At 55.4% G+C, this 12,562-nt stretch overlaps 1 protein-coding gene across 1 annotated transcript; it reads right to left on the reverse strand.

Moving 5' to 3' along the window:
* Positions 1-1,758: 1,758 nt before the first annotated feature.
* Positions 1,759-8,682, reverse strand: LOC133353594 (tropomyosin alpha-4 chain-like). The gene is made up of 8 exons (XM_061569955.1): positions 8,167-8,682; positions 6,966-7,099; positions 6,426-6,543; positions 5,437-5,507; positions 4,106-4,181; positions 3,459-3,521; positions 2,879-2,948; positions 1,759-2,012 (listed from the first exon to the last, which is right to left on the reverse strand). The coding sequence occupies exons 1-8, from the start codon at positions 8,311-8,313 to the stop codon at positions 1,927-1,929; spliced, it is 765 nt and encodes a 254-aa protein (XP_061425939.1). The 5' UTR covers positions 8,314-8,682; the 3' UTR covers positions 1,759-1,926.
* Positions 8,683-12,562: the final 3,880 nt, after the last annotated feature.

Genomic DNA, 12,562 nt, shown 5'->3' on the forward strand with positions numbered 1-12,562 from the left:
ACCATCGATATCATCATCCACCATCATTATCAACCATTACCATTATCCATCAGTCATCCATTACCATTACCATCCACCACTAACATCATCCATCATCATCACCATCCAGCACCATCATTATTATCATCCACTACCATCATCATCCATCACGATCATACACCATCATCATAATCATCATCCATTACCATCATCATTCATAATCATCACCATCCACCATCATCATAATCATCATCCACTAACATCATTATCCATCATCTTCACCATCCATCACCATCATAATCATCATCTAGCACCAACATCAATCAACATCCATCAACATCATATCATCACCATACACCATCACCATCATCTAATACGCCGTTATCTTTTCATCTCAATCACGCGCAATCACCATCACATGTGCGTGTACCCCCCCCCCCCCACCCCCTTTCTCAAGAACAGGGATAAATAAATATTTTTCCTGAGTTCAACCCCGGACAGCTCCAGCAGCTGAGATGAAGTTCCCGGCCAAACTAAAAAATAATTCCGCTGTGTATCGTCACGAGCGTTCGTGTCGCGCGCGTGACTGCGTGGCGCGCTCGCCAAACTCGAGCGGAATATTGTCGTCCGACGTTTTAGTCTGTGTCCAATTATTATTATTGTTCCTGTTGTCGTCGTTGTTACGGCAGTCAGTGCTTGCTCAGTTCACAGTGGGGTTTAGTCAGCTTTGTGCCCTGATTGTCTCCGCCTAACCCAGGTCGCCCGTGCAACAGGGACAAGGCAATGGCATCCCGGCGTGTCAATGATTATTACCGTCAGGTCAGACCCTCGGTTGATCCTCAGTAAAACTTTGCAAGCAACTAACGCGCGGAGCCAATTACCACCTCCTTTTTTCTCTTCCCCTGCACGCCACCATCTCCAGTAACGCCACTCAATGATCTCACTCTGCAAAGGAAGGCGTCATCGGCTGACTCGTGACCATGTGTGTACACGCGGGAGGATGGCGATGCGATGAAGGCAATGAATGCTCCATCCCTGTACAGGTGGAAAAGATTGTGATATTGTCTTCTTTTTTGTGCTACAAATCAGCTTTCTCGTGACGCCCCCACGGGGAAGGGAGTTGTCTGTTCGTGCGGTGATCCACCAACAACTGGCCGCCTCCACCGTGCTGGATTACTGACGTGATACCCCGAACTACTTACAACTACTGGCTAGAATATTTAAAACGAAACTATTTTTTTTTTTACCAGGTCAGGGCCCACTGAGCGATTACGGCTTCTTTTTGGGAAGCGGACCTGGGGGCTGTCACAAACGACACGTGTACTCTCACACGAAGTTGGCTTATCGCGTGGGAATTTATAGCAGCCAAATACTTTCAACGCGCGCGTCGACTACTAAATGTGGAAGGAAAAACCCCGAGGGATTCGGGAGATAAATCCCCACGACCACGGACGACAGAGAGAAAGATAAAGAAGCAGACTCCAAATGTACACACGTCAGGGGGGTCGGGATCGAACCCGCGGCCTCGTGCACAGCAGGCGAGGTAGTAAACATCTCGCCACTGCGGCGCTCTGACGCGTTGGCAGTTGAGCGGGGCAGTTGAACGGGGCAGTCGAACGGGCAGTTGAACAGGGCAGTCGAACAGGGCAGTTGAGCGGAGCAGTCGAACAGGGCAGTTGAACGGGCAGGCAGTTGAACGGGGCAGTAGAGCGGGGCATCTGGTGATGGCGCGTGCCAGTGTAACAATTGTGTGAACACATTCACAGCGACGCGGGCGGGGCAAGCAAACTCCATCTTACCGACGGGAACTTTTAATTATCTCACCATTAGCGCGCGTGTCGTGAACAGCAATGGCACGCGCGACTTCTGCTAATATCGGGGGGTTGGGGGTCATGGCAGTGGGACGTGACCCCCCCCCCCCCCCCCCTGGTGACCCCGCCGCCAAGCTCAGAGGCATCGCTTGAGCTCGCAGAAGATGTGCGTCATCTCACTCTCCAGGTCGACGTTCACGCACTCAGCCTGGGAGAGTTTGTCTGCGGGAGAGGAGGGGGGCGGGGGGGTGGGCGGGGGGGTCAAGAGGTCAGACGCAGAAGACGTGACTCTTAAGTGGCCAGGACTGCAGCTGTGCGCGTGGTGGAATCTGTGTGTGGTGAGGTGTAAATGTGTGTGTGTGTGCGCGCGTGCGGGAGTGAGATTTTTTCTCCCCACGTGGTTTAGTGGTACTTAGGCTAAGTGCACTTAGCCTGGCACGAGCGCCGTGGTGACGTCGCCGTCACTTGGTGGCGAATGGCGGTCGTGGTGTTGTTGCTGTTGTGTGTGAGTGCGTGAGTGAGAGATGAGAAGTGTGCGCGTGTGTGTGAATGTCGTTGTGGACGTGTAGCAGCATCTGTGCTCGCTAACCCTTGCCCCAACAGTCTGTGAAGGCTGATCGGGGGACCTTTGTAACTTTGCGTTGTGGTGCAACGGTGAGCGCGCCGCGCTACGAACCCGACCACCCAAATTCGAATCCCGCTCACGGCCACCACCAGTGACGATTATTTGAAACGGTCCTGGGCCTCCCCTAGGTCGACTCAGCCACAAATAAGGACCTGTCGCGGTGTGCAAACATCGCCACTGGGTAGACAAAGGCGGTCGCGCTAGGACTGGCCACCCACCCCCTCGTGTACCGTGCCGGCCTTCATCCGTGCTCGCCAACACAACTTGGCGCCGACAAGTCTGTTAAGGCTACACGGGGGGATATTAGTCTTCCGTGTGTATTCTAAAGGTGCACACGCGGATCGGACATCTGAACATTGCGAGCGACTAAACGAGCGGGTACTCCGGTGCGAGCGCTATCCATTGGCAGCCCGAGTACGCGAGCGAGCGACTATTCCGGTGGGCACGCGATGCGTGTGCTCACCCTCCAGCTGGTGCACCACCTTCTCCAGCTTGCGCGTGTGCTTCTCCGCGCACTCCGCACGCACCTCCATCTGCCGGGGGGAGGGAGGGGATGACGACACGTGTCACACGTAGCACACGTGTCGCCACGGTAGCGAGATGTTAACGACCTCGCCTGGTCTACAGGAGATCGTGGGTTCGATACCGACCCTGAACGCCTTCTGGAATATTTGGAGCTCTGCGTGTGCTCGCCGTGGCGGTGAATTTCCACGCGATGATAAGGCCACTTCGCTGAGCTATCATTTGTGGACAGGTCGCTTCTTAATAAAATAAACTACGTGGCCCATTGGGCCTGGCGTGCTACAATAAGAAATTGTTCATGCTAGGTCAGTTAAGCAAACAAAAAGGTCATCGCAGGTCGGGTTCGGCGCGCGTCAATTTGGGCCAGCGAGTGACCAGTGCGACGGAGACGGCGGCGTACGCGTGAGTACACGCGTACACGTGTAAGTACACGTGTACGCGTGTACTCACGCGTATTGGCGAGTACACGGGCACTCGCAAGAGCACGCGAATCTCGGGTGATCACGAGGGCGCGCACTCACGTCGTGCAGCCGCTCCATCTGGCTCGCCATCTCCTTCTCGTACATCTTCTCCGAGTGCAGCAGCTGACGCGGGGGGTGGGGGCAGTGGGCGGGGGGGGTGCAGAGAGTACACGAGGTGCGTGAGTAACACGTGTCAGAGTACGCGTGTGGGAGTACATGCGTCAGAGTACACGCGTGTGTGCACGCAGGAGTGCACGTGTCAGAGCACACGTGTCAGAGTACACACGTGTCAGAGTACACATGTCAGAGTACACACGTGGGAGTACACGCGTGGGGGTACATGTGTACTCGTCTGTGTGAGAGCACAAACACGTCTACGCGTGCGAGTGCGTGTGTCGGAGTGCACACTTGAGAGTACACGCGTGGGGGTACACGGGTGGGGGTACACGTGTGAGAGTACACGCGTGGGGGTACACGTGTCACAGTACACACGTGGGAGTACACACGTGGGAGTACACGCGTACTCGTTTGTATGAGAGCATAAACACGTCCACGCGTGCGAGTGTGCGTGTCGGAGTGCACGCTTGAGAGTACACGGGTGGGAGTACACGGATGGGAGTACACGCGTGTGGGTACACGTGCACTCGAGTGTGAGTGTGAGACGTGTCCCCGTGTGGGAGCACACGTCTCCTCTCGCGCGCCACTACCATCTCCTCGTTGCGGAACATGAGCAGCAGCTCCTCCTTCAGCTTCTTCAGCTTCTTCTCCAGCTGCACCACGCCCCTGCACAGACGCGCACACACACACGCGTACACACACGCGTACACGCACACGCGTACACACACACGTACACACATTACGCGTACACACACACGCGCACACACACGCGTACACACACGCGTACACACACGCGCGCACGCACACGCGTACACGCACACGCGTACACACACACGTACACACACACGCGTACACGCACACGCGTACACACACGCGTACACACACGCGTACACACACACGCGTACACACACGCGTACACACACACGCGGGCGTGGGCACGTGTACACGTCCCCCTTGTTCCCATGATTCTCGCTCTCTCTCGGTCTCTCTCCCTCTCTACTCTGTAATTCCAGTGTTCAGGGGCCTGCTGAAGACGCGGCTCCGGCTGGAGCACGCGTACCACACACGTGTCGGTGATGTGCAGCGCGTCTTCTTCGAACGCTGGGGAGACGGACAAGCCCCTCTCTGCAGCAGCGTGGACGGCACCTCGTGGTGTTCACCTTCTGAAGCGCTCGCTCGTCACCGTGGCGTGCGCGATGACAACCACCACCACCATGTGACTTTTCTTTCGTGTTGTGCGCGGTGCATATAGCGCCACAGCGCGTGAATTTGTAGCGTTTATTTGTTTGCTGGTGACTGCGTATTTCATATCGGGATCGCCTACAGTGCTGTTGCTGCTGGCGGCAATAAAAGTCGTTTAAAGTCACAAGTCTCTACGTCTCTTTGCTTCTGCGTCTGTCTCTCCAAGCCGGTGCCGTGCGATCTCTCTCCACGTGTTTGTCTCTCAGCCTGACCCATGTGTCCGCACTTTTGACTCTGTCGCTCTCTCTCTCTCACTCCCACTCCCTCCACCCCCCTCCCCTCCACCCCCACACCCCCTCCCCTCCCACTCCCCCTCCACCCCCTCTACCCCCCTCCCCTCCACCCCCACAACCCCCTCCCCTCCACCCCCACACCCCCTTCCCCTCCACCCCCTCCCCTCCACCCCCTCCCCTCCACCCCCTCCCCTCTACCCCCTCCCCTCTACCCCCTCCCCTCTACCCCCTCCCCTCTACCCCCTCCCCTCCACCCCCTCCCCTCCACCGCCTCCCCTCCACACTCCCCTCCACTCCCACACCCCCTCCACCTCTACACTCCCCTCCACCCCCACCCCTCCACCCTCCCCACCCCTGCACCGCCCCTCCACCCCCTCCCCACAGGGCACGTGAGGGGTGCAGGAGCAGGAAGACGCGGCAGCGGCGGCGGCTCGCGGGAGACTCACTGCTCGGAGCAGCATGCGCGCTCCTCCGACTTGATGAGGTCGCCTTCCAGAATCCGCAGCACTCTGTTGGCCTACAGCGAAGACAAAGATCACCCCCCCCACCCCCACCCCCCCTCGTGTTACAGCCTCGACAGATCTCTGGGGCAAGTGCTGCGAGCGAAGCACCCTCTGACGTACGCGCGATCTTGACCCACCGCGCCAGGCACACTCGTATTGAGGCTGAGCTGACCTAGGGGAGGGCCGGTGCAGATCATCGTCGCCGGTGTAGAACACCGCAACGCGGCAACCGCTGCACTACCGCTCCCCATAAAACAATCGCGGGTTGAGGCCGCGTATTGCTCGACGAAACGTCGGACATCGTGCCGAACAACACACAGCGGTGACAACCAGAGAACGCGCGGGAGGAACGCGTGTGGTGTGTGTAGTGAATGGCGTGTGTGTGCGGTGTGTGTGTGACTGTGTGGCGTGTGGTGTGTGTAGTGTGTGGTGTGTGTGTGCGGTGTGTGTGTGACTGTGTGTGTGACCGTGTGGTGTGTGTAGTGTGTGGTGTGTGTGTGCGGTGTGTGTGTGACTGTGTGGCGTGTGGGGTGTGTAGTGTGCGGTGTGTGTGTGCGGTGTGTGTGTGACTGTGTGGCGTGTGGGGTGTGTAGTGTGCGGTGTGTGTGTGCGGTGTGTGTGTGACTGTGTGTGTGTGACCGTGTGGTGTGTGTAGTGTGCGGTGTGTGTGTGACGGTGTGGTGTGTGTAGTGTTCGGTCTGTGTGGTGTGTGTAGTGTTCGGTGTGTGTGTGGTGTGTGTGTGTGGTGTGTGTGACCGTGTGGCGTGTGTGTGGTGTGTGTGTGTGGTGTGTGTGACCGTGTGGCGTGTGTGTGGTGTGACTGTGTAGTGTGCAGTGTGTGTGTGTAGTGTGCCGGGTGTGTGTGTGTATATCTGCGGCTCTAAGCCCGAAGCTACGCGGGTGATCGTTGTCTTTGTGCGGCCGTCTCGCACCTCCTTGAATTGGCACTCGGTCTCCGTGAGCATCTCCCGAGCTCGCTTCAGCTGCATGCACTGCTCATCGATGGTCTGCTCCCCGCAGAGCACGCGGTCTTCCAGGTCACACATTGCCCTTGGTTAGGAGGGGGGGGGAGGCATTAGACAAAGACAAAGATTCCCCTATAGCCTTTAACGGTCCTGTGGGGCAAGTGCCTGTAGCGAGCAGCACCTGTGAAGGCCTGGCACGGCACACTGCGCGGAGGGCTAGCTATGTCTGCGTCACTGTGTGTCTGTTTCTGTGTCTTTGCGTGTCGCTCTGCGTGTCTGTCTGCGCGTCTCCTTGTGCCTACGTCTCTGTGCACGTCTGTGTCTCTGAGAGTGCGTGTCTATGTCTGTGCGCCTGCATCTCTGCGTGTCCCTCTGTGCGTGTCTATGTCTGTGCATCTGTCCGCCTGTATCTCTGCCGTGCGCGCGTGCCTATGCCTCTGCGTGTGTCCGCGCGTGTTCTCTCTGCTGCCGCTACGCGCGCGCCTTCTGCCCCCCCCCCCCACTCACTTCTTGTACTCGCAGGCCACGTGCTCGGCGTCGTTGAGCTGATCCAGCACCGAGTGTAGGTCCTGCTCGGCCCGGCTCAGCTCTGCCCGTGTCACGTGCACCTGCTTGCCCATGCACGCCACGCGGCTCTCCGCCTGCGTCACGGACACGCGCAAACGGCGGCAGGCGTCACGCGTGCGACACGAGCACATGCAAAGGACACGTCTGTGTGTGCTCAACTTCACTCGCACCGCACGTAGCCGACCGTGCTAAATCGTACACATGCGTCATGGACACGCGCATGCGAGGTGCGTACATGCAAACGACGTAGGTTACGAATGTGACATGCGCACATTCAAACAACGTGCGTCACGCATACAAGATGCATGCACTTATGTACGTTGTGTTGTATGTTGAACTTCTTTCGCACCGTACGTAGCCAACCGTGCCGAACATCGTGCTTAACGTATAGGCATGAATACATTCATGGGGGTGGAGAGAACCCGGGTCAAGGTTATGCCCCCCCCCCCCATTTCCCCCCCTCCCCCACACGCCCCCCTCCCCCACCAAATATCCCAACTCCACCATCTCCCCCACCCCCCACACCATATTAACGATTCCGCTCGAGTACATTTTGATCATAGAATCATGTAATTTTTTTTTTGCTTTGCAATCTCTCTTCTCCACCGCCACCGTCTCGTTTGTATTTTTGTGTTTCTTGGTTTTTCCCCCCGAGTTGATTTTGTCCTTGCCTCGGCTCGTTGTGCGATTTCCTCCTCCTCCCCATCCTCCTCCGTCCGTCCGTCGAGGCTAAATAAACGCCTCGCCCAGCCTATGCCGGTGGTTTAACACAAGTCCCGCAGTGCGCGGCAGCTCCTAACGAAGCCTCTGAGCGGCCTTTGACAGGGTTCCCAGATGGGCGCTCGGGGAACTCAACGTGGAGAGCGTTCGAGTTAGGGTGGTCAGCGTGGTTTAATCAGCGTGGTCAAGGACGAGGAGGTCAGGGCCCCTTTTGGCGAGGCGCGCAAGTTGATATCTATCAAGAGTCGGGGTGTGGGTTCGAGTCGGGGTTAAAGTGGTGACCGTTGGTCCTAACGCGGAGTTGAGCATCAAGAGTTGGCGTCTATGTTCGAGTCGGGGGCCCTGATCGGCGTGACGGAGGTCAATTTGTAGGTCAGCTGTTGTCAATGTTGGGGATGATGGTTGTCAGGGGCTCTCTCACCTCTTCGCGGGCCTGCTTCTCCGAGTAGAGATCGCTGTTGAGGCAGGCTGCCCGCTCCTCGGCACTCTTCGCCTGGCATTGCAAGGTCTTGATCTTCGAGCGGACGCACTCGAGGGAGTGAATGTCGTCCATGGCGCTGGTGTTCATCGCGAGAGGCTTGCGGTTGAGAACTCGGCTAAAGGAGTGCCTCACCGCCGATTGGATTCTTGTCGTTCGAACGCTGGCCAGATTCCTGCCCCGCAGCGGTCTCTTAATCAAGAAAGTTCGTCGACCAGTAAATGCATAAATCGGAAAGTAAACTAAATAATAATCCACGGATTATAATTACGCGTTTCCTCGATATTGAAGACAATACACTTCCTCGACAAGCAAACCTCCACGCCCCAAAATAGTAGTTTGAGAATTACATTTACTTCTATATAAATGTATGGCGTTTACTTAATTTCTCTCGTTAGTTTTTGAAGGCGCACAGAAAACAAACCGATGCTGCGGCCGCCGCGGCTGTAACGGATTTAGCACGTGGGTCACGGCGCGCGCGTGCACGTGGGCCACGTCACGCGCGCGCACGCGGGTCAGTCACGCGCGCACTCAGCCCCCTCACCACCACCCCCACCCCCCCGCCCAACGTTCCACGGCTCATATTCTTGATTCTTTCGGTTAAGTCACGTAGAAGGGAAATTATTAAATAAAAAATAATATAAATATAAAACAATAAAAATTCTCACGACGTTTCGACTGCAACACAAGCAATCATCATCAGGTGTGAAATCCACACCTGATGATGATTGCTTGTGCAGTCACGAAAGCTTTAAATCAAAGTTCCACGGCTCGCTAACTTTCGCCGTGATCCTACAAACACAACGAATCGGACGTCGTTACGCAAGCGTAACATTGCTCTAAAATAAAATAAAAAATTGTCCGTTCGGAAATCTAGCGCTTATATCGCACGGTATTTATCGCGTGCGATATATCCATATCTCGTACGCGGTATATATTGTGAATTATTCTGTGATGCTGCTGCTGCTGCACCGACAATGACAAAAAAAAAAACTCATTCGTCAACAACAGCTCCGTGTGCGTGGCCCTTGAAAGTTACTTCATACGATAGACGACGTTTCGGACAATGACCCTTCTTCATGGCACGCAAAAAAAGCCGCAGCGTATCGTTATATCTCACCGAATCGCGGCAAAACTTACGCTAGGGGACGCACTTTTCACAGACACCCCCCTCCCCCACGAAAACCAGGGCCCCCCCCCCCCCACCACGCGCCCGTTTAATGTCACGTTTCTAGATTTGAAGCTTTCGTGACTGCAAGGATTCATATTCTTAGGTTTTTTCGGTAAAGTCACGTAGGTAAAATTTTTAAATAAATAAAAGTTAAATAAAAATAAAATAAAAATCACGACGTTTCGGAGGCAACACAAGCTTGTCGTGATTTTTATTTTACTTTTATTAATTTACATTTTTTACCTACGTGACTTTACCGAAAAAACCTAAGAATATAAATGTCACGTTTGTCTACAAAGGAAAGCCTCACCGAGTCTCAAGACGCCGTGTTCACGAGGCTCCTGTCCAAGTTGGTCGCACTAGGGGGACGATGTTGCTGCTGACTGCTACGTAAAGCTTGCTGCGTGAGATCCCGCGTGGCACAGCCGATGGTGCATCTGCCGGTCATCTCAGCCACTCAACCCGTGGCACCACCTGGGTCTGGTCCCCGTGACCTCCTGCCAGCAGCGAGCCTTCGACGCTTCGCGTGGGCCTCGAAGTCCACCTGGCCCCGCACAGACGCCGTGGTCACATCGGGGTCGCTTCGTGGCGAATCGCGGGTATTGGTATCGGCGGGGTTGCAGTGGAGTGATCTGCATGGGGGGTTGTTCGGCATTGGGAGTGGTGTTGACTAATCCCAGTTACGCTGCGTGTGTGTGGGGGGGGTCGTGTAGCGGTTAACGCGCTGCGCTACGATTATCGCTCACGGCCACCACCAGTGACGACTATCTGAACCGGACCTGGGCCTTCCCAAGGTCGACTCAGACTCAAATGAGTACCTGGTGCGGTGTGTAAACATCGTCACTGGAGAGACAAGGGCGGCCGGGCGTGGTGCTGGCCACCCAACCACTCACGTGCCGTGTCGGCCTTCATATATACTCGCTAACAGCACTTGCCCCAACAGTATATAAAGGCTATCGGGGTGTCTTTGTCTTTGTGTGTTTTTGTAGGTATGGGGGGGGGTAACGGGGAACCCGGAGGACACCAATTGAGAACAGGACGTATAAAATCCGCTCATAAACACACAAGGTGCTTGCCACGAATGAACCATAATACCTGTGCTGATCTCGTGAAGGCGCATGAACCATCACCACGCCAACTCCGCTCATCGCAGCAGCAGCAGCGGCCGTCAAGCAAAGACGGCGGTCACCGCATCGCGTGGCGCTTTCAGATGCGCTTCCGATATTGGAAAGCCACCGCAGCGAAGCACTTTTAATTCGAGATTGAAAACCCCATTTCTTTAGAGCAATGTTTTCGTGTCTTTAGTTCGCTATCCTTCTCCCGCACCTCCGATTAGCACGATTGGTTACGTACGGTGCGAAATGAGTTCCACATACATACACAACATGTAAAGATCCCCCGTATAGCCTTCATACACTATTGGGAGCAAGTGCTGTTAGAGAGCACCTATGAATGCATGCCTCTCCAATTGCGACCCTTACGCACCGAACCAGGTACTGTACTTATGTGAGGCTGAGTCGACCTCGAGGATGCCCTGGACCGGTTCAGATAATCGAAACTCTGGCCGCCGGATACGTAGCGCCGAGACAGAGACACGGAGTGACGGACACGCAGAGAGACACGCAGAGATAGAGAGATACACGAATGCGTGTGTCTGCCTGCGTCTCCAGCTGTCGCTGATCAACAGTGGCCCTTTACCTGGGGGGCACGGACCCCCTGTTGGGTGCGAGATGCCCTTTCTCACTTTTAATTTAGAAGGTAAATCATCGAAAAACAAATCAAGCACGGGCACGTAAGTGCCAACTACTTTGTTTCATCAAGTCCCCGTGTGTGTGTTTGTTAACATTGTACATTTGTTTGAGGATTGAGAACCAAAGGGATTGAGGGTTGCAGCAAAGATTTAAGCACCACTGCTGCCAACGTCCGTCTTTGTCTCCCCGTCTCTGTCTCTCTCCGTCTTTGTCTCCCCGTCTTTGTCTCTCTCCGTCTTTGTCTCCCCGTCTTTGTCTCCCCGTCTTTGTCTCTCCCCGTCTTTGTCTCTCCCCGTCTTTGTCTCTCTCCGTCTTTGTCTCTCCCCGTCCGTCTTTGTCTCTCCCCGTCTTTGTCTCTCTCCATCTGTGTCTCTCTCGTCTTTGTCTCTCCCCGTCTTTGTCTCTCTCCGTCTGTGTCTCTCTCGTCTTTGTCTCTCTCCGTCTTTGTCTCTCTCCGTCTTTGTCTCCCCGTCCGTCTTTGTCTCTCCCCGTCTTTGTCTCTCCCCGTCTTTGTCTCTCTCCGTCTTTGTCTCTCTCGTCTTTGTCTCTCCCCGTCTTTGTCTCTCTCCGTCTATGTCTCCGTCCGTCTTTGTCTCTCCCCGTCCGTCTTTGTCTCTCTCCGTCTTTGTCTCTCCCCATCTTTGTCTCCCCGCCCGTCTTTGTCTCTTTCCGTCTTTGTCTCTCCCCGTCTTTGTCTCTCCCCGTCCGTCTTTGTCTCCCCGTCCGTCTTTGTCTCCCCGTCTTTGTCTCTCTCCGTCTTTGTCTCTCCCCGTCTTTGTCTCTCCCCGTCCGTCTGTGTCTCTCCCCGCCTGTGTCTCTCCGTCTCTCTCGTGTCTCTCTCTCTCCCCGTGTCTCATCTCCGCTGTAATGAACGCGATCCGCTCGCTCCCCGTGGCTCGCACCGCCTCGCTCGCGGATCCAATTAGCGCGCTGCACAGGTGATGGGCCAAGATAGCGCAAACCGCAGCTGCCGGTGTTACCCGACACAAAAAAGAAACCACGCCGTCACATTTTTTTGTTGCTTCGTGTATTCTCGGCTCGTGGGTTTGATCTCGCCTCTGTGTTGTTCCTCCTTATCTCTCTTCTTCCCCCCTCCTCCTCCTCCTCCTCCCCCCCGCTCTGTCTCTGTCTCTTGTCCGTCGCACCGTCTTGTGCCTTAGCGCGACGCGGGCCGATATCTCACCCGGAATAAGCATTGCGTTCACCTCCCCCCCTCTCACGGCACCGCCACTCTGGTCTGCGCGTGTGTATGTCGCGTGTGTGTACTATGTGTGTGTACTGTGTGTGTACTGTGTGTGTGTGCGTGTGTACTGTGTGTGTGTACTGTGTGTACTGTGTGTGTGTACTGTGTGTACTGTGTGTGTACTATGTGCGTGTGTGTATACTATGTGAGTGTACTGTGTGTGTACTGTGTGTG

This window comes from Lethenteron reissneri, chromosome 44 (genome assembly GCF_015708825.2).
Source record: "Lethenteron reissneri isolate LAM-NWPU_2019-01 chromosome 44, ASM1570882v1, whole genome shotgun sequence".
Classification (NCBI taxonomy): Eukaryota; Metazoa; Chordata; class Hyperoartia; order Petromyzontiformes; family Petromyzontidae; genus Lethenteron; species Lethenteron reissneri.